Source organism: Lycium barbarum, chromosome 9 (genome assembly GCF_019175385.1).
Source record: "Lycium barbarum isolate Lr01 chromosome 9, ASM1917538v2, whole genome shotgun sequence".
In the NCBI taxonomy this organism is placed as follows: domain Eukaryota; kingdom Viridiplantae; phylum Streptophyta; class Magnoliopsida; order Solanales; family Solanaceae; genus Lycium; species Lycium barbarum.
Window position 1 is genome coordinate 105,737,491 of NC_083345.1, and position 24,259 is coordinate 105,761,749.

Sequence of the window (24,259 nt, forward strand, 5' to 3'; positions counted from 1 at the left end):
TAACATTACCTACAATTTGTGAAAGCACAAAAGGTTTGGTCTTATAATTGCTCTTGAACTCGTCCAGCAGAGAGGACGTGAATGGTAAGTGTCGAATGCCAAAGGTCCTCCTATGGGCCATATAGGGACAATTTTGTTCTTTGAATTTTCTTATTAACTTAGGATACTAGTAAAGTACTGTAAAAAAAAAAAAAAAAACGTAAAGTACTATAATACTTTAAAATAAAATCCAAAAGAAAATATATGTGTGTGTAAGTGTGTAAAATTATAATTTTTAGATAGTATTTGTATGATCGGTTTGATTCGAATTTTTTTAACTTAAAATTAAAATCAAATCAAACACTGTCAGTTTTTAAAATTAAAAATCAAACTTAAAAAAATATCAGTTATTTTTTTCGGTTTGGTTCGATTTAACGGTTTTCCGTGAACACCCCTACTTGTAAGAGCATGTTATAAAAGATACAATAAGAATTAAAGTGTTTTCAAATAAAATTATGTCACTTGTATTTTTAATATATAATAAAAAGGGAAAGAAGGTAAAAATAAACGAAATTGATGGACTCATCAATGTGTAAATCCGAAATATGTAGTGATCTACCTTTTGAAAAGGTTGTTTCTAATTTTGAAGGGGGGCACTCTTTCCTTGTCCTATGCAACCTCTCATATCTCTCCATATAATAAGGTTGTACTATGAAAGATTTTGGGTTTTTGTGGGTACCAGAATAAGGGCCTGTTTGGATTGACTTATTTTAGGTGTTTTTGAGATAAAAAAGTTTTTAAACACTTTTATAGTATTTGGTTAAAATAAAATAGTGTTTTTACACACTTGTTTTTAAAGCAAAAATCATAAAGCTAGAATTCTTAACTTATGACTTTTGACTTATAAGTCAAAAGTCATAAGCTCATCCAAACGGGCTCTAAGAATAATGGAGGAAAAGTTCGTTTCAATGTTAGATATTGAGCCCGTTTGGATTGGCTTATAAGTTGGCTTATAAGCTGTTTTCAGCTTTTTTGAGTGTTTGGCTGGCCAGCTTAAAGTCATTTTATGCTTAAAATAAGCTCAAAAAAATAATTGGACCCATTTGACTTAGTTTATCTAAAGCAGCTTATAAGCTGAAAACAGCTTATAAGCCAAAAAAAATAAGTTGGACTACCCCAACTTATTTTTTTCAGCTTATAAGCTGCAAACAACTTTAAGCTGTAAGCCAATCCAAACGGGCTCATTGTCTCGAGAAATGCTTGTTCGAATACCAACTTTTGTGGATTCATTCATTCGTTTACTTATTTGTTTTGTTTCAGTAATAATCTGCAAGGGTTTCGTTAGATAATTTCATGCTATTGACGGATTTTATGTTTTTCTGCCTTAAGGGTGTGTTCGGTATACTTATATTTTGTATTTGGTACGTAAGCAAAAAATATTATCTTAAAATCATTTGTATATAATCTAGACAAATACTATTTGGGGAGGGGAGGGGGGAGGGGGTGACGATGAGGTGCGTTCGAGGGTGGGAGGAGACAATCAATATGGACTACTTTGATTGTGTTTGGTATGGAGGAAAACATTTTCTGGAAAGAAAATGTTTTCCAATGCTTCTGGAAAATGTTTTCCCATATTTGGTTGGTCAAAATATTTTGGAAAAATTTTCTCTAGAAAAACAAGTTCCTTGAAAATGAGGAAAATGACTTCCTTAATGGAAGTAGAGAAAACAAGTTCCACAAGTAACATTACAGGTTCATTGTCTCCTTTCCACCCACCCAACACCCCTACCCTTCGACCTTCCCACACCCCGTTACCGCCACTCCCTACCCCATACACCAGCCCTACACCACCTAAACTACCCCCACCCCACCCCACCCCACCCCACCACCTAACCGCCCCTACACCCCCAGTACCCGCACCCCTTCCCACCACTTAACCACCCCCTCCAGCCCCCACCCCACTACCTCCCTCCCCACCCCTACCCATATCACCACCTACCCCCAACCCCTACCTCTCACCTCCCTACCACCACCCCTATCTCTCAACTTTGCAAAACTAGGCACTTTGTGAAAGTAGTAACTTTAAAAAATAGCAACTTTACAAAAGTAGCCATTTTAAAAAAATAATACTTGCGAAAAGTAGTTGCTTTTCAAGAATAGTCATTTTGCAAAAGTAGTCACCTAAGAAAATAGTCACTTTTAGAAAATAGCAAAAATAGCCACTTTGAGAAAGTAGATACTTTTTAAAAAGTCACTTTATGAAAGTAGCCAATTTTCATAAATTTATGAAAGTAGTTACTTTTAAAAACTAACTACTTGCAAAAGTAGCTATTTTTTTTTAAATAACTCTTTTGTAAAGTAGCCATTTTTTGAAAAATTACAAAAAAGTTACTATTTTTGCAAGTTTGTATTTTCAGTCATTTTGCAAGAAATATAGTTTTGCAAAGTAGCAACTTTTATGTCACTTTTCAAAAATGGTCAATTTACAAAAATAACAATTTTTTGTCACTTTTTGAAAAATGGCTACCTTACAAACATAGTCACTTTTTTGGTTGTCTTGAAAAAAGTCCCCTTGCAAAGGTATGCACATAGTTGGTTATCTTATAAAAATAGCTACTTTGTGAAAGTAGCATCTTTTTCAAAATGCGGGGTGGGAATGGTTTTTTTTTTTGTTGGGGGGGGGGGGTGTGGGGTGTAGGAGGTGAAAGGTAGGGAGTTGGGGTGTTGGAGATGCGTGTGGTTAGAGGGTTGGATTGGTATTTCCGTCAAACTAAACACTAGAAAATGTTTTCGGAAAAATACTTTCCACATCCAACCAAACACAAGAAAATAAGTAGGAATATCACTTGTTTTCCAAGAAATCATTTTCTAGGAAATTGTTTTCCATGGAAAACATCTTCCATCATACCAAACACACTATTTGTGACTTATTTTCCCTACTTCCATTAGGGTAGTCATTTTCCTCACTTTTAAGGAACTTATTTTCTTAAGGATTTTTTTTTCAAAAAGAATTAGACCAACCTAAATTGAAAAACATTTTCCTCCATACCGAATACACCCTAAGTTTTGCATCTTTTCCTCTTACAAGTGCTTTATTTATTGCTGCCTGATCACAAGACATGACTTTGGCCCCAATTTTTATGCTAATATTTCGTAATAAATTTAACATCTATTTCAATTAGGTCCAATTTCTTATGTGTCTAGTGAAGTTACATGAAGTCATCACTCAGTTCAATTCTATATAATTGAACTATTTGGTCACAATTACTTGTTACTCAATTTGCTGATTTTATGAGGATCAAGCTGGTCCAAATAGTGGGAATGAGACCATTAAAGTTAAAGTGTTTGAGTTAGGCGTAATCAAAGGTGAATTGAAGAAAGAGATTGAGAAGCTGATATAAACACCTCCATAAAAATGAAAAATTAGCATGTTTATCCCAAAAACCCGAAAAATAAATAAACTAGCAAGTATGTATGATAGCAAAATGAAAAAATAACCTATTTAAGGATCAACTTAATTTGGTAGTGTAAGTTTTATACCAGAAATACATACTCTCGTCAGTTCAAAATAATTGAATTTCTCGCATCTTTTCTTTAGTCCAAAATAAATAAAATTTTCAAGTCCAAGCTGCTGCTATTACAACAACAACAACAATATACCTAGTGTAATTTCACAAGTGAGGTCTAATAAGGGTAAGTGCACCCAATCCGTATCTTACCTTAAGAGGTTGAGAGACTGTTTTCGATAGACTCTCGGCAAAGCAGGTTAGAAAAAGAGATAAAGGAAATGAAGTAACCATGACAAGATATTATAGAAAGCAAGAAAAAACATTCTGGAAAAAGGAGTAGAAACATCAAAGTCCAAAAAGGAGTATTAATTTGTTTATATGCTAATTCATACATCATGATATACTTATGATATACTTGTGATATACATGAGTAATGCAGTTGTAATAGAATAGAGCTCAAAGTGTAATTAGCAAAGTAGTTAGCAACCTAGTTAGTTAGCAAGTACACGTGGTAATTAGATGACAGGCTGTTAGAGGAGTTAGTTGCACAACCAACTGATCAGCAATGTGAAGCAGTGGTGCAGTGGTGGTGGTGCACGATCGTGGACAGCTGTATACAGTTGTCACATACGCTTATACACACCTCTATATATACTTGAGGGGATTCAGAATTGTATGTAGAAGTAAGATATTTTCTCCACAATCAATAAAAGTTTTCTTCTCTCTAGATTAGACTCTCATGTTCTTATCATTCGAGTAACTGCAATGCAATATATTCAATGTATATTGTATGTATATCACAGATGAATGATGTTAGATCATATTGTTAGATTCGTATTTTCACAGTTTGCTTCCAAAGTTATCCTCATCTCTGATTGGTCTTTTAAAATCGGGCGTTGACTATTTCTATTCTTAGGAAAGTTTGGGGAAAGCAAAATAATAATATTGTCAAATGACTCTTTATTTAATGCAATTAATTAACTTTATTACACACCTCAAAGATTCATTTAATTTGAACGGAAGAAAATATAACTTAAATCTTTCTCTTTTACATGTATATAAATGCATCTTACTTCAAAACTTTTTGTTATAATAAATAGCAAGCCTCCACTTAAAACCCAGCAAATGAAAGTCAAATTTAAAATTTTACTTTTCAAGTCCTTGCGCCACAAAGAATTAATCATTTTTTTTTTTTTGTAGATTCCACCAATATTAATTGGTCTATACGAATGATTCTATTGTTCTAGAACTAGGCAGAAACTTTTTTTTTTTTAATTTTCTAAATTAGGCAGAAGCTTAATCGTGTCTATAAAATTGACCTTAACCGCGTGTAGAATTTTCTCAATGTGGCATTGTTTCTGGAACAATCAAAGCAATGCGTTTAATCCTAATGAGCATTAAGCCCAGAATATTAGGCCCAGAACTATATAAATAAAATGAGACCAAATCCCTAATTTGTTTCAGACACAAAGTAGAACGAACTCAGATCTTCTCTCATCATTTCTTTTCCTTTCCTTTCCTTTCCGTCTTTCTTCTTTTCTTTTCCTCGTCATTTCATCTTCTTCAATACTCTCTCTGTGGGATTGTTAAACCACTGAGAATTTCCAATTTCGATCTCTCTCTGTGAATTGTGATCGATCAATTATTAAACAAACAGAGAGAGAATTTTCTAGAAGGAAATCAAACATGTCGATGTCAGATTCCGATACGTCGTCGCAAGGCAGCGATTATAAGAACTTCCGGCAAGTTATACGTGACAGTAAGTATTTGCTTCTAAATTAGCTTTTGATGCAACTATTAGTGTAATAGAGATGTTCCTTTTTGATCCAGCCTTACAAATTTGTGTATTTCCTAACATATAATTATGTAGCTACTGATTGCTTTTTCACTTTAAGACAAATTATTTAATCATTTCCTCAATAATTTGCTTTTAATTAGCCTTTGATGCTACTATTAGCTCATTATCAATCTGTTAGTGTAATAGAAATGATCCAGACGATTTATTATATAGCTACTGAATACTTTTTTGCTTTTTGTTTCTCTTCTTAATTTAAGAAAATTTATATACCAGTATTGTAACGAAATGTGCCTGAATAAAGCGGACTGGATATAAAGGTTTAATACGCCCAACCTAAACTTGCTTGGAATTGAGGCATACTTAGTTCGTTCATTCATTCGCTGCTTAGTTCGGCATTAATTATCATTTGAAAATTATAACTTGCTAATCTCATTGTCAAAGCACTTGATTTAATCCTTCAAATCATATATGTGAGGCACTTTAATTCTTATACAATGTTACTTTTTTAACCTTTGGATAAACACTTCCATGTCAAAAGTTAATTTATAAATATGCTATGTTGTTAATAGGGAGCATAGAAAATGTAATAAACATCCAACTCTCTGATGTGTTGTTTAACGTGATGCCTTATTTTAGACCAAACAGTTGCCCTGGTTTGGACTTCTTTGTTTTTGGTTCGTTGTACCTTGTTTATTTTAAAACTTCTGTAATGCCGTAGGCGGGATATGCCTAGGCGCATGACACTGACAGTTTTGTGATCTTTAAGAACACACGCTTGATCGTTACCTCTTTGGACTTCTACCACCTAAGCCCCAACGGATTTTAGGACCGAAGAGTTAATATTAAGCCGTCAAACCCAAGCTTGAAACTTTATCTCTCTTTTTGTTCCTATCGATATAGGACTCTAAAAATTTCTTTCCCAAAGAGTAATTTTTTAATATCCGCATCAAGAAGGTATTAAATAGAGTACAAAAGAAGCAGAACATACAAATTCCCCTTATTGACTCAAAGAGTCCAAAAAATCCAAAAACAGTAACATCCTTTCTGATGTGTTTCCCTTGCACCAAACGTATAAGCTCTATAAGCATAAACTTGACAAAAGAAATATGTTTAGCCTTCCCTTCAAAACATCTCCCGTCTCTTTCAAGCCACAAAGTGCAGATGATACACGTGGGTAATAGTCTTCCCAAATCTGTTTGCATCTGCTATCCACCCTCTTTCCATCCCAACATAATTCAAGTTGCTTGACATCTCGTGGCGTTACCCAGCTTACTCCAAACAAGTTGAGAAATAGAGACCAAATCCACCAAGTGTAGCTGCAATGTAACAATAAATGGATGCTATTCTCCGAAGAACTACTGCAAAGAAAGCATCTATTACATAGTGAAATACCTCTCTTCTGTAATATATTTTAAAACATGCACCTTACTGCTACCAAAGCAACACATGGAAATAGGTGGAACAATGGATTTCCAAATCACTTTTCAAGGCCATTCCTTCTCCCAACCACACTACTGCTTCAGGACTAACTTATATGACTGACAGGAAAAGTTTCAGACTTGCTAGCCAACCAAACCTGGATATCTCTCTCGTTTTCATCTAGTGCCACATGTTGCAAAACTCCCAGCAAAATCTAGAATTTGAAGTCAGAGTTGGTTTGAATATGTGCTAGAGGTGGCTCTACTAGGATTACATTTAGTTAGAGCATCTGACATTTGAATCAACAGGCGTGGAATTCAATTACTCTCAGCAGTCAAATATCACTCGTTAGCCGGAGTTGGAGGGCAATAGTACTGGTGTAAAAACCAAATTAAGGTGGACCATAAACAAGAATATGGAATAGGGAATAGCATTCCTTTTTCCTTGTCTTGGGGGGAGAGAGAGAGAGAGAGAGATGAGTCAAATAATTACCTAGCTATGACAGGAGCTCGCCGTCCATCACTCCAATAAAGGAACAAACAAACAGTTGCTAGACATAAGGAGGTTATGTTGAGAGGATGCAAATTAAGGAGTTGAAAATCACTGAACTTGTTTTACCCGGAAAAGGATAAGGAAAGCTTCCCTTGAAGCAACAATTGAGCAATCAATCAGTCAGTCAACTAGCCTCAATTTCAAACTAGTTCGGGTCTATTATATGAATTCTCTATGTCCATTTTGGTCAATTAATTATTTTTCCTATGTTGCACTAAAATCCTAAGGAAATTTAGTAGATTGTCACCGTAGGAATAGACAAGTGAGGTTGCTATAGTGACGAACACTATCTCCAACCAGCAGGCCGTTGAGTTCGAGTCAACAAGTAAGCAAAGGGGGAAGGACGATTGTTGGCTGCGCACAAGGTTGGGAGGACGGGGTTTTACCATAAAAAAAAAAGGAAGATTGGCCCCAAAGGGATTGACAAACTTGTGTCTTAGGTCACAAGTTCGAGCCCTGTACCAAGCGAACTAAATCCAGTATTTAAGTGGAGAGGTAGGGGGACAGGTTCATCATTCCCAAGTTTAGAAGGCTGTGGTTGTCCCTAAGGGTTGGCTCCTGATTTATTTCTCAATCATCAAAAAAGGAAGAAGAAAGATTGACATCCATGGAGCAAAGAGAATGCTTTGCAACTAAAGTGCGAATCAGTAGTACGGTGATGATATACATCTAACCTTAGTTTTTTGAGCCTATGACAATAACCTCCCTGTTTGTTTGCTTGTTTAGCTCAATACTCTTACTGAATGCGTAACTTCCTGGTCAAGTTCTCCTTTTCATCTACAAGAATAGTATTGAAATATGTTGCTATAAGAACAAAATTATTGAATTATGACTAAGCTTTAGATGAGTGGCTCCAAGAGGAATTTGTCAATGTTCATACCGGAATGTGGATTTTTTTTTTTTAAAAAAATATTTTGATTAATTGTGATGTTTGTGAATAGGTCATTGTGAAATGAGAAACAATGGATGTAGTTTGCAAATTGCAATGATGGGAAAGGGTTTTTACTTTTAGAGTTACTTACTTTCCGCCTTTGATTTCATGTCTGCATGTCACTGATTAATGCACCCCAGGATCTGCTATAAAACATTCCAATTAATTGTTTTGTACTATCTTTACAGATGATCTCTCAAGTTGCACTAAGACATCCTTGTCTTGTACTTATGGGAAATACATGATATATTATGTGTTAGTTTATAGTCAATGATGATCTCAACTTCTGCCTTAAGAGTCTTATTCCGTCGTCACTTATTTTGACTTGCAATGAAGTGTGTTCGTTTGATATTCTTTTCGGATGAACGTATTCCAACTATTTCCTTCTATATTTTGTAGGATTACTATATGAAATGCTCAGGTCTGCGAAGTCAAAAGACTCAAAATCAGCATGGAAGGTACAAAAACTACAATCTGTCTCACAGTTTGGAGAAATGCTTCCGTTTGTGAATTTTTGTACTGCAAATTATGTGGTTTTAGATGAAAAGCTTCTTATCAATTCAATGCTTACAGTCTAAATCCCTCCCTGGGTATGTGGTGGTTGTTGTTGCTTACGGTCTAAAACTCAGAGAAATAATCATATTATGTATAAGTATCCCTTAGGAACTATTTGCTAAAAAAAAAAAAAGTAGGAACATTGTGTTATGTGAAAGATTTCATAGATCTCATTAATGGTACAAATCATACTGTTCTACCATCACAGACCCTCCAACACAATCTGCTGCCTTTCAGGTTTGAAATAATTTGTGTTGCTCTTCCACATGCTGCAACTGTTGCATTTGTGACGTGCTTACCATTAATTCGACCTTTTTCTTCTTTTGGGAATTTTAGTGTTTTAGTTAATTCACGTGTCAGAAATTCATAATTGGACTCAGGTTTTCATCATGGGGTTTTTCAACTTCGCTTTTCTTTATTGCTTCTCATGGATCGTTGTTATAATTCTAGAGAAGTGTAAGAGGACTGTATACCAATTTGTTGACAAGGTTATGCCCTCACTTGTGTTGAATTGTCTGGAAATACTTCTATTAAATATCCAAGAATACAGGTTGATGAAACCCATAGATAGTGGTTCTATTAATCCTCTATCTGCAGGTACTCATCATGGACAAACTAACCGTTAAAATAATGTCATATGCATGCAAGATGGCTGATATCACAGAGGAAGGAGTTTCATGTAAGTATTAAAAGACCTGCCTTAGGGATATTGATTTTTTTTAATGACGGTGGTGTCCATGCCAGCTTGCTGGCACTTCGACTATTCCACTGGGTACTTGCTACTTCCCCACCAGCATATGTACCGGGTAACTCTGTACACCAAGGGTTAGGCAGATGGGAAGATATCATCTAAAGTGTTTTTTGCCTCCTGGGAATCACATGGTTCTCCTCCCACTTCATTGACCACTAGGCCACACCCTTGGGTGCCAGAGATATTCATTTTTTACTTCTGTCTTGATTTGCTGTGAAAGTGTGAATCAAGTCATTGATGGTTGTGTGTAAGTTTAACAATACATGCTTTCAGATGTGAGACATGCTTTATATATTTGTGTATACACTTCCTCGTACGATCATAAAGTGTACATTAATTGTATAGATTTCTCTCGGCTTTGGTTATATCGTTGGAATGTGCAAATCTGGATTGTATTCCTCCTGGGTTTATGTGGTTTTAACTTTTCACTGGAAGGTATCCAAAATTATACTGGTGGTGTCACATAATGAATTAATGTGCATAAATGATGATAGGTTCCTTGTGAAGCAGTAGTCTGCAGCATGGTGGGGTGTTTTTTTTAATTTTGTATGGCTGCACTGTCATGGTGCAGGTTTAATATATATATATATAAATATACATGTTACCAGTCTAAAAAAAAAATGATGTAGGTAGTATCATGTATTGGGTAACATTTATGTTACAGTTATAATCTTAACCTCTTCAACCTGTTCACCTTTATGTTACTGAATTGGATGTAGTGTTTTTACTCCCTTTTCTTCTGTGCCCTTGTGTTTTAGCAGACTATATTTTCCAGTTTTACTATTTCTAGAGGTGCAAAATTATCATATTAATCACCTTTGTGTGGATTATTATCTTTTCCTCTGAAGGTGTTGGTGCAATCTATATTCTTTTACTGGTCTCCTGGTGATTTGGACTTTTCTGTTAAAGATTGGAAAACCTAACGTTGGGCCGGAGAAGCATGTATTAATGCCTGAGGAAGAATATAAAATAAATTCATAATTCTTTAGAACATAGCGGTCAATTAACAAAAAATTCATAGGACAACGCCATAGCATGTCCCAATCCTGTGGTTTGTTGGCTACTATTGTCTATCGGTGGATGATTGTTGATAAAACTTGATCTTGACAGACTGAAATAGATATTATTGTCTGCTGGGTCTTCAGCGGGGAGAGGAGGGGGGGGGGGGTGTTCGGCACATTCATTGGTTACCTCTCTTGTATGATTGAACTGAATTTGATCTTTAAGAATCTGTTTCCAATGTTTCTGCAGTGGTTGAAGACATATACAGGCGACGGCAGCCGCTCCCATCCATGGATGCGATATACTTCATCCAACCAACAAAAGAGAAGTACTGAATACTCCCTTTATCATTCCTTTGTTTGACTTCCTTGCATAATTCAATATTTCAGCTCCTCTAGCATTTATATGTGGATACTTCTATGTTGCAAATTAAGCTCTTTCCATTTTGCGCCCTGATGATATCTTTTTTTTATTTTTATTGATCTAACCCCCAATCTCTTTATCATTTGCTAGTCCAGAAGCTCTTTGAGTTACATCCATGATGTATATTATGCTTCTTGCAAAAATTTGCACCTTATTATTTATTCTAAAATCTATCGAGAATCATGCTAAAGTTCCATGTGTTTAAAAATTCCATGTGAGAATAGATTGGGTCAACCCTTCTACAATCCTCTCATGGAGTTAGGTTCTACCTCTCTTAAGAATCATGTGACTACCTATGGAGCAGGGGCTGATCTAGGGCCCGGGGAGGGTGTTCACCCGAACACCCTCGGCGAAAAATTACACCGTATATATAAGGTAGTTTTTTATTTTTTTTGTACATATATAGATTTTTGAATACCCTGAACACGAGGAGGTTGGTTTAGTGGTTTAGGGGGTTCAAAATTCACCTTGAGGTTCCAAGTTCAAATCCCAGTCACTAAATTTTTATTTTTCGAACCCCTTAAATGAAAATCCTGGATCCACCACTGATAGGGAGTAAACAACAACGACGACTACGCCTCAATCCGAAGCTAGTTGAGATCGGCTGTATGAATCGTCAAAACATACTTAAAAATTATCTAACAGTAGGGGTTCTCTAATATACTCTAGTGGTTGTGTCTCTAATATATTTAGAATCCTCTAGTTGGTATCACCTATATGGATATTCAACTTCCATTGTTTTCTATCTTTTGCTAGATCTGCCTGCACCCCGAGATATTCTAAATCTTCTTTCAGATAACTTTTCACCATGTAATTTTGGGTCTACCTCTTCCTATTTTATTATCTTCAATCATCATGTTTTCACATATAAGAACCAGTACACCTAGAGGCCTATGTAACACGTGACCAAATCATCTCAAGTGGCATTCCCTCATTTTATGCTTTATATACGCTACTTGCACTTTCTAAGGGATGTGATCATTTCTGATCTTGACTTTTACTCCGTGTAAATAAGCACTTTAGAGAGGAAGGGATCTAGGACAAGTAGGAGTAAGACAGAATACATGCACTGCAAGTTTAGCCAGGGAGATATGATGAAGTTGAGGTACCTAAATGTAGACAATTTAGATATTTAGGCTCAATGTTCCATGTGAATGGAATGATAGATGAAGATGTTATGCATATCACTGTAGTAGGATGGTTGATATGGAGGAGTGTCACAGGAGTGTTATGTGATAGGAAGATACCTACCAAAATGGAAGGCAAGTTCTATAGATCGACGGTAAGGCCAACAATGCTGTATGGAGTGAAAGTTTAAATTTTTAAAGAGTTAAAAATTTCCTTCAACCTAATCTCAAGTGGATGAGGTTAATTTATTGGTTATGTTCTCATCTACTCCCATTTTTTCTTTTTGCATGTGAACCAAAGAAACAACCTATGTCAATGTTCAAAGATTAGGGGTAATGAAACAACCTATGTCAAACTCGTCAAATGTAATAAACAAGGACATGAACATGAAATTGAATATTTAGCAAGGCAAAGTTGGAGTTCCAATACACATTGATCCCGTAAAAGGAATAGTTGTCGGCTTAAATTATGAGCTAATCATCTCCACCAAAGACGATTTACTCTTTATTGATGAGCAAGTTTTAGAATATAACAAAGTTCAAGACAAGGCTGTGTCTTGGGTCTTGACTTGCCTGGATTGAGCGCGGGGGGGTTTAAGGACTCTTGTAGTGCTTTTCTATCAACTCATGCACTATGACCAGTATGAAATACCAGTAAAATTAGCATTTATAATAGCGACAACTCATACTCACGTCACATGAAATGGGACGGAGGGAGTAATATTTTACACTTCCACATCTGATTGTTGAAGACTTATTTTATTTTTTCCTATATGAATCTATATGTGCTTAATAAATCTGTTCTTCTTTCAGTTTGGCATCCTTCACCATATCATATGACGATAGAAGTTAAATTGGGGTTACTTAAACCTTTTGAGGTTGCAGTACGTTAAATACGTGATATATTTTTGTTTTAATATCATGAATATTGACTCTGATCACGGAGGAGTATGCCTTTGTATCTTGTCTCTGAATGTTTTTGCTTTTTATCTTGTCTGTGAATGCTTTTCTTTCTTCTTCTTAATAGGTCGTCTTGTCTATGAATTTGCTTTGCATGTAAGTAATTATGCAGAGTCTAGAGAAAAACACACATATTTCAAGCAATTAGTTTAATGACTCTTATCAGAAGCTCTATTTATAGTGGAGGTTTTACCATTCTGTTTGGTTCTTCTCACAGGTAATCCAGGAATCTCCTATTATTTTTCAACTGAGCTTTAGATATAGAAGGATCTTTTTATTTGATTTGGCCACTATAATCATAGGTTATTGTGATACTATTAGCAGAACTTCTGTTGAAAAGTGTTTTTATAATCAGGAACTTCTATCGATAAGTGCTATTATTACTACTCTGGCTCTTTGTTCTTGCTGTGTTTCTACTTCTATATTTAAATATCCATATGCAGCTTCTATGTCTTTACCCATATAGACGGTTGTCATTAACCTTTTATTTTGTTTTGCAGTGTTGTAATGTTTCTATCTGACATGGCTGGTAAATCACCTCTGTACAGAAAGTACGTCCAGAAATATCCTTAGTTCTATCCTGAATGCCTTTTGTCTTGGTCACTTATTTTTCTTTGACAATTGTGCATTACTTTACTAACTTAAGTTGATAGAAATAATGTATTACTGTGTTATAGCTTTGAATGCACTAATTCATAATTGAAAGAAGATTTTACTTGACATTCCTGTTTGGTGAAGAAGAAAAAATATTATGCATGGGCAGAGGACATCTTGAGAGAAGAATAGGCTGCCCCAATTATCAGAGAGCTTTTTCTCACTTTTAACCCCGTACTTCCAATCTCTCTGGGAGTCTCTCTTATATCTTGGAGCTTACGTCTAGGCTGAGTAAAGATTCTATCAAGACCACCTTGCAGTAATTAACCTAAAGATAGATTTGCTCTTTATGAAATTTTACGTTGTCTTTTACTGATGCTCGACAACATTGTGAAGGTACAGTCCGACCTAAATGCAATTTGAGTGAAGACCTCTGTTTAATAAGTGCATTCTAAAAAAAGAGGACCTCTTAAGTTACTCACGTCTAGACCTCTGCCCTTTTGTGATGACCACAAGGTCCTAAAACACATGAATATTCATGGTATGCAAAGCCAGCTGTTTATCTCAACCTGATCTATCCTAAAGCCTGAATTTTCAATTCCTTTGTTTACTTTTCCAAAGATAGAGGGAAGCTTAACAACAACAACAACATACCCAGTTGGATCCCACAACGCGAGGTCTGGGGAGGGTAAAGTGTACGCAGACCTTACCCCCACCTTGGAAGGTAGGGAGGCTGTTTCCGAAAGACCCTCGGCTCAAAAGAAAACAAGGAAAACAAGGGAAACAAGGGAAAAGAGTCAGATACAGATAAGCAAATCAAAACCATGTGAAAATGAGAAATAGCAAGAGTAACGAAGTCATGATAAAATAACAAAGATAGATAAGACCAACACATAGAAGCAGGATAAAAATACTCCTAATACGAGACAGGAAGCCTCGCGGCCCCCCACTAGCCCGATAGAAGGAAGCTTGACTTTATCAAAAGCATAGAGGGAAGTTAGATATATTAGATGTCAGAGTCTGATTTGTTTTGGTTATTTTTTTTTGAGACAAAAAAAAAACCAAAACAAATCAGACTCTGACATCTAATATATCTAACTTCCCTCTATGCTTTTGATAAATCAGATTTGTTTTGGTTATTTTTTCTCCTTTCTTTCTCTCTCATCCTCTGGTCTTCCTTTTCAGGGCATTTGTCTTCTTTAGTTCACCTATTGCTAAAGAGTTGGTTAATTACATAAAGAAGGACTCAAGTGTTCTGTCTCGCATTGGTGCCTTGAGAGAAGTTATCATCCTTCTTTTGTGGAATCTTTTCTTGAGCTAATTTTACTTCTTATTGCTTTCATTGGTGTCACTGTTCTTATTGAGGGATTTTTTGCGCAGATGAATTTGGAGTTTTTTGCTATTGACAGCCAGGTATGTGATGATGCATTTTGTTAGTCTTTTCATGAATTTTGTTATTTTTTCCGCTTCGATTCCTGGTAGAGAATGTAATTCTGGTGGGTTTTTCCTTAAAATGCTGCTAGAAGCTGAGAATCATATTGTATATACCAAACTTCTTTTTTGTAACTTTCTTTGGTAAGAAGGTATTTCGGTGCAACAGCTCTACATATGACTTATTTTTTGCCTATGTTGCTCAGACTCTTCAAAAATGTCAACGGGTGCGTGTCAGATTCTCCAAAAGTAGTGTATTTTTGAAGAATATGACACGGATGCGGCATCCAAAGTGAAGAGTCTGCGCCACTTAGTTTTTTGCCAGCAGATTTTGCCGTGGTGTTGTCTAAATAGTGGTGTATGATGTTGCAAAATGGATTGATCCTTGTTCTTGATATTTCTGAAGAACCAGAGTTAAACTAACATCTTGCCCATTTGGATTGCATACCTGAACTTTGTTTTCCCTTCATTATTTAGAGTATAAGGATATGACAATAAAGAAACTTTTTGTAGCATAACGACTCCTCTCCTCCTTCCGTGGTGTATGCACGTGAAAGGAAAAAAGAACATGATAGGTCCAATTAGCCTGACCGTATCTTCTTGGTTCCTAGACACTTTTGTCCTATTCCATGCAGTTAATACATTATCACCCAGTCTGTAGCTTTTTAATCTGAAAATACGCAAGGGTCAGCTGGCACATAGTTCGTGTCTCAGTGGTTAATGAGCCCACTTTACTACGCCAGGGTTTGAACTCTTGACGTGTGCCTAACCTAGACATGCCACGCCAAGCCCTTACCACTGAACTAAAGCCCTGGGCGCAGTCTAGAACGTTTTCCCTAGTCATTCTTCTTGATCCACTTTAGTTCTTTGATAGGGAAGTGCGCATCCACATTTGAAGTGATATCTTTTCTTAGCTTGTATTTCTTACTTTATATGGGTCATCAAAGTAAAACTTGAAATGATTCGCTATGAAAACGAAAATGACATACTAAATATCCACAGTTAAAAGAACTGCCTTATAGTTTTGTCAATTCCAGGAATTGCAAAGGTTTTTGCTTAATCTTTTGCCGCCAATATAAATGACAAATGAGATTGATAGGTTAAGGTGGTCCTTCAGCATTGCAACTGTCTAGGAAGTTCTTTGTATAATTTACTGATGTCGTCCTATAGGTTGATAAACCATCTCTGTGAGACTTTGTAATGGATTTATCAATTCCTTACACTTCCATATTACCCTATAGGGTTTTATCACCGATAATGAGAGGGCGCTTGAAGATCTTTATGGAGACGAGGAAGGTTCTCGGAAGGGTGATTTGTGTTTGAATGTGATGGCCAACCGTATTGCTACAGTTTTCGCTTCATTGCGGGTAAGCATTTAGATCTTGATCTGGAGATTTCAAGCATAGAGACGCCTTTGCTAAAATTAATTTGTACAGGAATTTCCTTTGGTGCACTACCGCTCTGCGAAATCACTTGATCCTACCACCATGACAACCTTTCGGGATTTAATTCCTACAAAGCTTGCAGCTGGCGTTTGGAATTCTCTGACAAAGTACAAATCTACTCTTCCTCACTTTCCACAGACAGAAACTTGCGAGTTGCTTATTGTGGATAGATCAGTAGACCAGGTTATAGTCAACTTTGTTTCCTCCATTCTCATGGTATTCTTGTATATTTATCATTTCCTTGACATGCTTCTCTATCTCCCTCTGTTTTCAAGATTGCTCCCATTATACACGAGTGGACATATGACGCAATGTGCCATGACTTGTTAAACATGGACGGGAATAAATATGTGCATGAGGTGAGTTGTGCTTTCGGGGTCTCTCTAATGGAATTGCTGTTGAATCTACCATAAGAGTGACATTTTACTGTAAGGCTAGGTTCCTGGCAAAGCTGGAGGCCCTCCTGAGAAGAAAGATGTTCTTTTGGAGGATCATGATCCTATCTGGTTAGAGCTCCGCCATGCACACATTGCTGATGTAAGATGTGCATAACTAGCTTTTAAGTTAGCAATAGGACGTGTTTATGCTATCTCTAACCAGTAATTGGTTTGTCAGGCTAGTGAAAGGTTGCATGAGAAGATGACAAACTTTGTGTCAAAGAATAAAGCTGCACAAATGCATCAAGGTTCAAGGTCAGTCTGCATTTTTTGCAATTTACAAGACCTATTTCCAATTTTTATGCTTGAGTATGTGATTGAGTATGCTTTGTCATGATACAAATCGAAAATTAATGAAATTTGAAAAGAGATGATCTCCGTGATATAAGTATTTGGGTTGTGGTTGAGTCAAACAAATGTCGACCCTTAAGTATGAAAAAGCTGGCCAAGTCTCATTTAGTGTGCAACTGAAGTAGCTTCCTAATAAGTAAAGATGCTATTTGCCTCTATGGAAGAATCGGTGTGGCAGTTATTGACCATGAGATGCTTTACATAGCTAAGTCCGTCTATTCCCTATCCCTTCTGGAGTGGTTCAACGACTGGATAAGATTAGAAGATCTTTTTTCTGGCAAGGGAACAGTGTCAAAAGAAATTTCCACTTAGTAAAGTGGAAAGAACTGATTACTAGCAAAAAACAGGGTGGTCTTGGTATTAAAAATCTGAAGAATCATAGTAAGGCATTAAAATTGAAGTGGCTATGGAGGTATTCTAAGGAGCCTCAATCTCTTTGGGTAAATGTTATCAAGATAAAGTATGGGGAACTGGATTGCTGGGTCACCAAGGAGGCAAATAATCCATATGGTGTGACCCTATGGAGGTCCATCAGAGCCTGGTGGCCTTTCTTAAAGAGACACTCTGTCATTAAAGTTCAGAATTATAACAAAACACTCTTTTGGAAAGACAAGTGGTTGGGCAGTAGGAGCTTGCAGGACTCCTTTCCTGATCTGTTTATACTGGCTCAACATCAGAATAAGACAGTGGCTGAGATGTGGTCACCTCAAGGTTGGGAGCTGATTTTCAGGAGAATGATGAACGACTGGGAAATTCCCAGGTTGACTGAACTTTTTAGCCTTCTGGAAACTTTCCAAGGGGTGCAAGATGGAGAGGACTGTTTGTGGTGGACTGGACATACCAAAGGGCAGTATATGGTGAAATCTGGGTACAAGATTATGAACACAATAGCGCCACAGACCTTTATTTGGCCTTGGAAACACATCTGGAAAGTAAAGATACCACACAAGGTTGCTTGCTTTACTTGGTTGCTAGCTAAGTAGGTTGTGCTGACACCTGAGAACCTTTGAAGAGAGGCATCACCGTAGACTCAAACTGCTGCTTATGTGGGACTGAAGCTGAAACTGTAGGACACTTATTTCTACATTGCAAGGTCACAAGCCAGTTATGGAAGATTTTTCTCAATCTCAGGGGCATCTCTTGGACAATGCCTAGCAAGATTGTTGAAACTCTTTTTAGCTGGGAGGAGGCTGGGATTGGGGCAAAGAGTAGAAGAAATTGGAGGATCATCCCAGCATGTATATGGTGGACAATCTGGAAAGAAAGGAATGCCAGATGTTTTGAGAATAGAAGTAGTACAATTCAGATGATCAAGCTCACCTGTGTTAGGCTACTTTGTTTTTGGTGTACAAATGCATACCCTGAGGATACAGAGACAATCCTAGATGTTCTTGATTCATTTTAGGATTGCAGCTATGCTTTAGTGACTCTTGTTTAATTTTTTTTTCTTTTCTCCTTTTTCTCTTGTAAAGGGGTTTTCAGTACGTCCCCAGTACTGGTCTATAATCCAAAATGTTACCTGTTTCAAAAAAAAAAAAAAAGGTTGGATACCTGTCAGGCTATTCTCATCTACTAGAAAACGACTTTATCCATTTAATTGTTGATCCTAGAACTATTTGCAGCATGATTTGCTGTTTATTTGGGTAAACTGAAAGTACCTGCAAGTCTGGACATCGAGGCACATCTTCTTCTTTTTAACCATTCTTTAGAATCTAAATCGGGTAAGTTATTTTGCTTACTCACTTTTTTCTCGCAATTGTAGAGACAGTGGTCAATTATCTACTCGGGATTTGCAAAAGATGGTTCAGGCTTTACCTCAATACAGTGAACAAATTGAGAAGCTCTCCCTCCATGTTGATGTGAGTTTCTGAAAATTCCACTTGGTGGTTTCACTTTGGAAATCTAAATTTGATGCTTTATCTACACTTTTGAATGTAAAGCAACTAAAGATGTTTCGATATTTGTTTTTCCGATAAGAGACTGTTTATGTCATTCATTAAGCCTTATGCTGCTCTAGGTTCTTGATGTCATTGCAATTTTATCATGTCAATTATGGTATTGTGGCAAACTGCAGGTGACTCAAGTGTGCATAATATGGATTCCTCTTGTGTGCAAGATAGGTTAAAATATAAGATCTTTTCTTTCGTTCTGGCATTAAAGATAAATTTGCAAGGAAGATGATTAAAACTAGTAGTTAAATTGTATCTATATTTTTTATAATTTTTCATAAAATGACTACATATATTTGGGATTCTATCCTAATATGCGTTGTCTAATCCAGTTGACTTCATTTTGGGTTTCCGAAAACGTTTAGAATGCTTCCATAATCATTATGTTCTCTAGATTTTCACAAGTTTAAACTTTCTAAAAAAGATCTTCACAAGTTTAAAGAACTCATATCTATTTAACATTTCAAAATTTAAGATAGTTTTCCCTCTGAAATATATTATTTTCGAACTATTTTGACATTACTCTACTTATAAAAAAGATCTTCACAAGTTTAAAGAACTCATATCTATTTAACATTTCAAAATTTAAGATAGTTTTCCCTCTGAAATATATTATTTTTGCAACTATTTTGACATTACTCTACTTATATAAAATGCAAGTTAAATGAACTCAATTTTCGTGCCTATTCAAAACTCTCCTAAACAGGATATGAAAACTGGGGTTGAAATATATTTGAAAACTGGGGTTGAAATATATTTGATCAACATCTATTCCCCCCGAAACAAGTGCAAGAACAGATGATTTTACCTTCCAATCAATTCTTAGTTTTATGCTTCTAAGATGCTTGTCAGTGTAACTCAATTTTATCTAATCAAACTCTGTTGTATAAGACGAGAGGAAGAAGTATATAGGAAACACATCCAGATATCCCTAACAAGTGCCAGAAAAAATGATGGCACCTTCTGATGAATGGCTGCCAGCCTGCCACATCTTACCCAGAAAAAAAAAATAGAAGTTAATGCACATGATTTTTTTGTTTTTGGTGGATATTTATGAAGTGTCACACTTTCTCCTTAAATGTAGTGTAATCTTTCGGGACCCAGGAGGAACTGGAGATTGCTGAAAAAATCCATTTGACCTTTGCAAATATTGTAACACACTTTAGTTTTCTAGTGCTTCGCTTGAAGTAGCACAATATTCAGTGTGATATATGATTTTATTTGTGGTAGGGTGAGTTTCATTGTCATGGTGACTGGTGAGGCATTATCGTGTGTAGCTGTAGATAATCACCTTTTTTTGTGTATTGGTGGAATGATCTTTAACAGGTCATGCTTTACTTGAGAACATATTTACATTATAGATATTTCAATTTCCTTTTAATGGATATGGTGGATAAAATCTTTTATTGAAAAGTCATTAGTGTGTTATGATGACCATTTTTTCCCTAATCTAGATTGCCGGGAAGCTAAACAGAATTATCAGGGAGTCAAATCTAAAAGAAATTGGCCAATTAGAGCAGGACCTTGTTTTCGGAGATGCAGGGACTAAGGAGTTGATCAATTTCCTGAGGGTTCATCAGGTAGAGATTGTATAGGTTGTTAAACCTCCATAATGTCTAGATCTTTTTGTCTGAGCACTTAGCTGTGGTCTGCAGGATGTGACAAGGGAAGACAAGTTACGCTTGTTGATGATTTATGCGGCTGTTCATCCTGAGAAGTTTGAAGGTGACAAACTTTCCAAGTTAATGGAGGTCAGTTATTTGTTATTGTCATTTCCAATATCTTGATTCGAATAAGTATTACCTTATGTTGGAGATTCTTTTATTCTTGGTTGAACTACTAACGGCTTGAAAATCTAAAAAATGAGGTAGCTACTTCATGTTATGCTGTCTTCCTGGTGGTCCAAAACACAACTTTTCTGCTTATGTCTGCAGAATCTGTTTTCTCGTGTAATAGGCGCTTATTAGAAAGTTTGAATCACTACCTGGAATTTTTTATCTGCTCGGAAATATGTAATAGAGAGTTCCTTGTCGGTGCTGTTTGCTCTTTGTTGTACTTTTGTGTACCTTCTAGGTAAATTTCTACTATTTCTAGTAATAATACTTTACCTTATAAAAAAAACACAACTTTTCTGCTTGGCTTGAATTTTCACGTGTAGCTATTGTTTTAATTCTGATTCCTTTTCATGCTATCTTGTGCCATCTGGAACTGCATTGATTTTGAACTTCACTTTGGTATTATTCTGAATGGTAGACAATGCTGCTCTCATTTTATGGTGACAATTTTGTACACATCAGCACTCACATTCTTATCCATTTAGTTGGCAAGATTGCCCCAAGATGACATGAATGCTGTGTACAATATGAGATTGCTGGAGGGATCAACAGAAAATAAGAAAAGCTCACTGGGACCTTTCTCTCTCAAGTTTGACATTCACAAGGTATACGATTGGCTGTGAAATGGTTTTCATTCATGATGAGCTCCTTTGATGTATATTTCCTTGTTCTATTTTTTATGACAGAAGAAGCACGCAGCTAGAAAAGATCATACTGGTGAAGCAGCAACGTGGCAATTGTCTCGTTTTTACCCAATGATAGAGGTATGCTACATGTTGGTGTATTATGACACCATATCTATGATCGGATGATTCTGATTATGTTTGATTGTCATGATTCTACATGTAAAGCCAACAATGTCAAAAGGCTTGGCAACTCAGGTCCCTTGAACGTCCTCTCCCTCAGATCCACACCACCCTGCCCCCCCAAAAAGATAGGGATAGGGAATAAACTTGGGCTTTCTGAAGAAAAGTGGAACATGACTGCTCCCACAGCAAGAATAAAATCTATTGTCAGGGTCTGGAGTCACTGTAATTCATCACATTGATGAGTTGGGGTGACTCAGAGACCCGAAGAAACTACTTTGAGTTGGTTAACTGATCAAAGCTATTCTAATCTTGCAGGAACTTGTTGAAAAACTCAGTAAAGGGGAATTACCAAAGAATGATTATCCCTGCATGAATGATCCAAGTCCAACTTTCCACGGGACTTCTCAGTCTGCACCAATACAAGCAAATCAAGTTCCAACTCCTCATTCAATGAGATCGAGAAGAACAGCTACATGGGCCCGCCCTCGAAATTCTGATGATGGATATTCGAGGTACGTATTATTGTACCTCATCTTTTTATATCATGAGATCATTTCTGTGCCAGCACTAGGCAATAATTTGAAGGAAGTGCTGATTTTTTCCCTTTCACTGCACATTTTCCCATTTGTTAATCTTGCACTGAGGGAAGTAGCAGTCTTAATTCTTTCACTCTCTTGTAGTGATTCAATTCTAAGGCATGCATCAAGCGATTTCAAGAAAATGGGTCAACGCATTTTTGTATTTATAGTTGGTGGAGCTACACGATCAGAGGTGTTACTTTCGCAAACTTTACCCTTTCCGTTTCAGGCTTATATTTGGTTTCCTGGGTAGCATGTTAATGTTTTAAGTTTACCTGTCATATATGTTAATCTCAAAGTCATTTTCCTTTGTACGGTTCAGTTGCGGGCTTGTCATAAGTTATCTACAAAGCTGAAGAGAGAAGTAGTTCTTGGTTCATCCAGCATCGATGACCCTCCACAATTCATTACGGTACGACACTTCATCTGCTTCCTCCCCTATCTCCTTTTTTCTTTTCTCATTTGGGGTGCCATTATAAATGAGGTCTAGAAATATTTGTTATTAACTGCAGTTAATCTCTTCAGTAGTAAGTAATGTTAGGTTTCATTTTTTTACATTACTGCTAATTATTGTTTTCTACAGAAACGGAGAGTGATTGCTTTTTTTTATGTTCGTTGCTTTATTGATAATTGCAATGCCTTTTTTAGAATTTCCCATAAGCCTTTTCCCTTCCTGGATCTTGTGTTACATTTTTTGGGTATATGCTTCTGTTTGCATTATTTTGGACCACAAACAATGTTTTTGTAGTTGTAGACCAGAGAACTTGAATAATTTGGACTTCCGTGATTTGTTAGTTGTAGAGCTTTACTTATCATACCTTTTCTAGCTTATATGCTGGAAGTCTGATAAATTTCAATGTGAAGTTTGAGATATAAATTGCCCACACTTAACCTGTGATGGTTGTGTTGCAGAAATTAAAGCTGTTGACTGCAGATGAACTCTCGTTGGATGATTTGCAGATCTAGAAGCAAATTGCCAGCGAAGATGGCAAGCGAAATCTCTTATTTCCCAGGCTAGCATTCCAATTGTATAGCGAACCTACGTTGATTCATTTCATTTTTGACGTCTTTGGGTAGATATCTGGCACACTGAAGGGTAAATGTGAAGTTACTGGAACATTCAGATTCCCTAGAATGTTAATGTTCATGTGCCAAAAAATTGGGGGTTTGGGTGTGTTGTATCATTTTTTATAGGTCCCATTCAAGACTTCCATCGTGTGTATAATGTAATTTCTGTTAATGTAGAGGCCCCATTTGGAAGAAACATTCTATAATTTGGTGTTTTTTACCCCCGCTCTTTTCTTCCGTTTACGGTGTCTGCTGTTGATGCATGCCCCATGATTTAAACAGCGCTTTTTTTCCGCCTCCTTAATCATGCCCTGATGATGATTTTGGGAGCATGATCGGTTTACTACAAACACGTGACATCCTACTTCGTATCAGAGAAAGTACAATGAAAAGATTCAAACAGTTTAAGCATTTGCTACCCCAATTTACTCTGCTTGCAAAGCATGAGTCTAAAACATGGTTAAAGAAGAAAGGTAAAGTAGGCTCTAAGTGCTGAACGATCTTCTGAATTTTGAAGGACATAAAAAAAATGGGACAGCTGCTAATCATTCGTATGGTTGATTTTGACTAAGTTGGCATTGAAGTATGGTTGATTAATTACCTTATAGAAAAGAAGTATGGTTGACTATTTGATGTGAAAATTTTGACGAACAGCTAAAGGAAGTTGATGGTGGACAAATGTGGTTTTCCCTTGATTTGTTTCATTAATGAAAATGTATTTATCAATCAATTAGTTTGTTTAAGAAAATTAATGAT

The 24,259-nt window shown here is 36.3% G+C and overlaps 1 protein-coding gene across 2 annotated transcripts; it reads left to right on the forward strand.

The window, feature by feature from the left end:
* The first annotated feature begins 4,848 nt into the window (after positions 1 to 4,848).
* On the forward strand, positions 4,849 to 23,723 carry LOC132609256 (SNARE-interacting protein KEULE-like). 2 transcript variants are annotated; one of them, XM_060323149.1, is made up of 21 exons: positions 4,849 to 5,247; positions 8,588 to 8,646; positions 9,341 to 9,422; positions 10,746 to 10,824; positions 13,507 to 13,557; positions 14,786 to 14,882; positions 14,981 to 15,013; positions 16,273 to 16,398; positions 16,468 to 16,659; positions 16,752 to 16,835; positions 16,915 to 17,013; positions 17,092 to 17,168; positions 19,027 to 19,123; positions 20,668 to 20,793; positions 20,869 to 20,964; positions 21,534 to 21,653; positions 21,738 to 21,812; positions 22,173 to 22,369; positions 22,538 to 22,628; positions 22,758 to 22,847; positions 23,348 to 23,723. In XM_060323149.1, exons 1-21 carry the CDS (start codon positions 5,175 to 5,177, stop codon positions 23,399 to 23,401), a joined length of 1,998 nt encoding a protein of 665 aa, XP_060179132.1. In that variant the 5' UTR covers positions 4,849 to 5,174; the 3' UTR covers positions 23,402 to 23,723. The 2 variants fall into 2 exon arrangements, with proteins under 2 accessions (XP_060179132.1, XP_060179131.1); XM_060323148.1 differs by having other exon boundaries at positions 4,852 to 5,247; positions 21,735 to 21,812.
* The last annotated feature ends 536 nt before the right edge of the window (positions 23,724 to 24,259 follow it).

Coding starts and splice junctions, on each gene's coding strand:
- LOC132609256 (XM_060323148.1), top strand. CDS start 5,175: ATGTCGATGTCAGATTCCGATACGTCGTCGCAAGGCAGCGATTATAAG. Junction 17,169..19,026: donor CAAATGCATCAAGGTTCAAG/GTCAGTCTGCAT, acceptor TCGCAATTGTAG/AGACAGTGGTCAATTATCTA. Junction 20,965..21,533: donor AACTTTCCAAGTTAATGGAG/GTCAGTTATTTG, acceptor TTATCCATTTAG/TTGGCAAGATTGCCCCAAGA.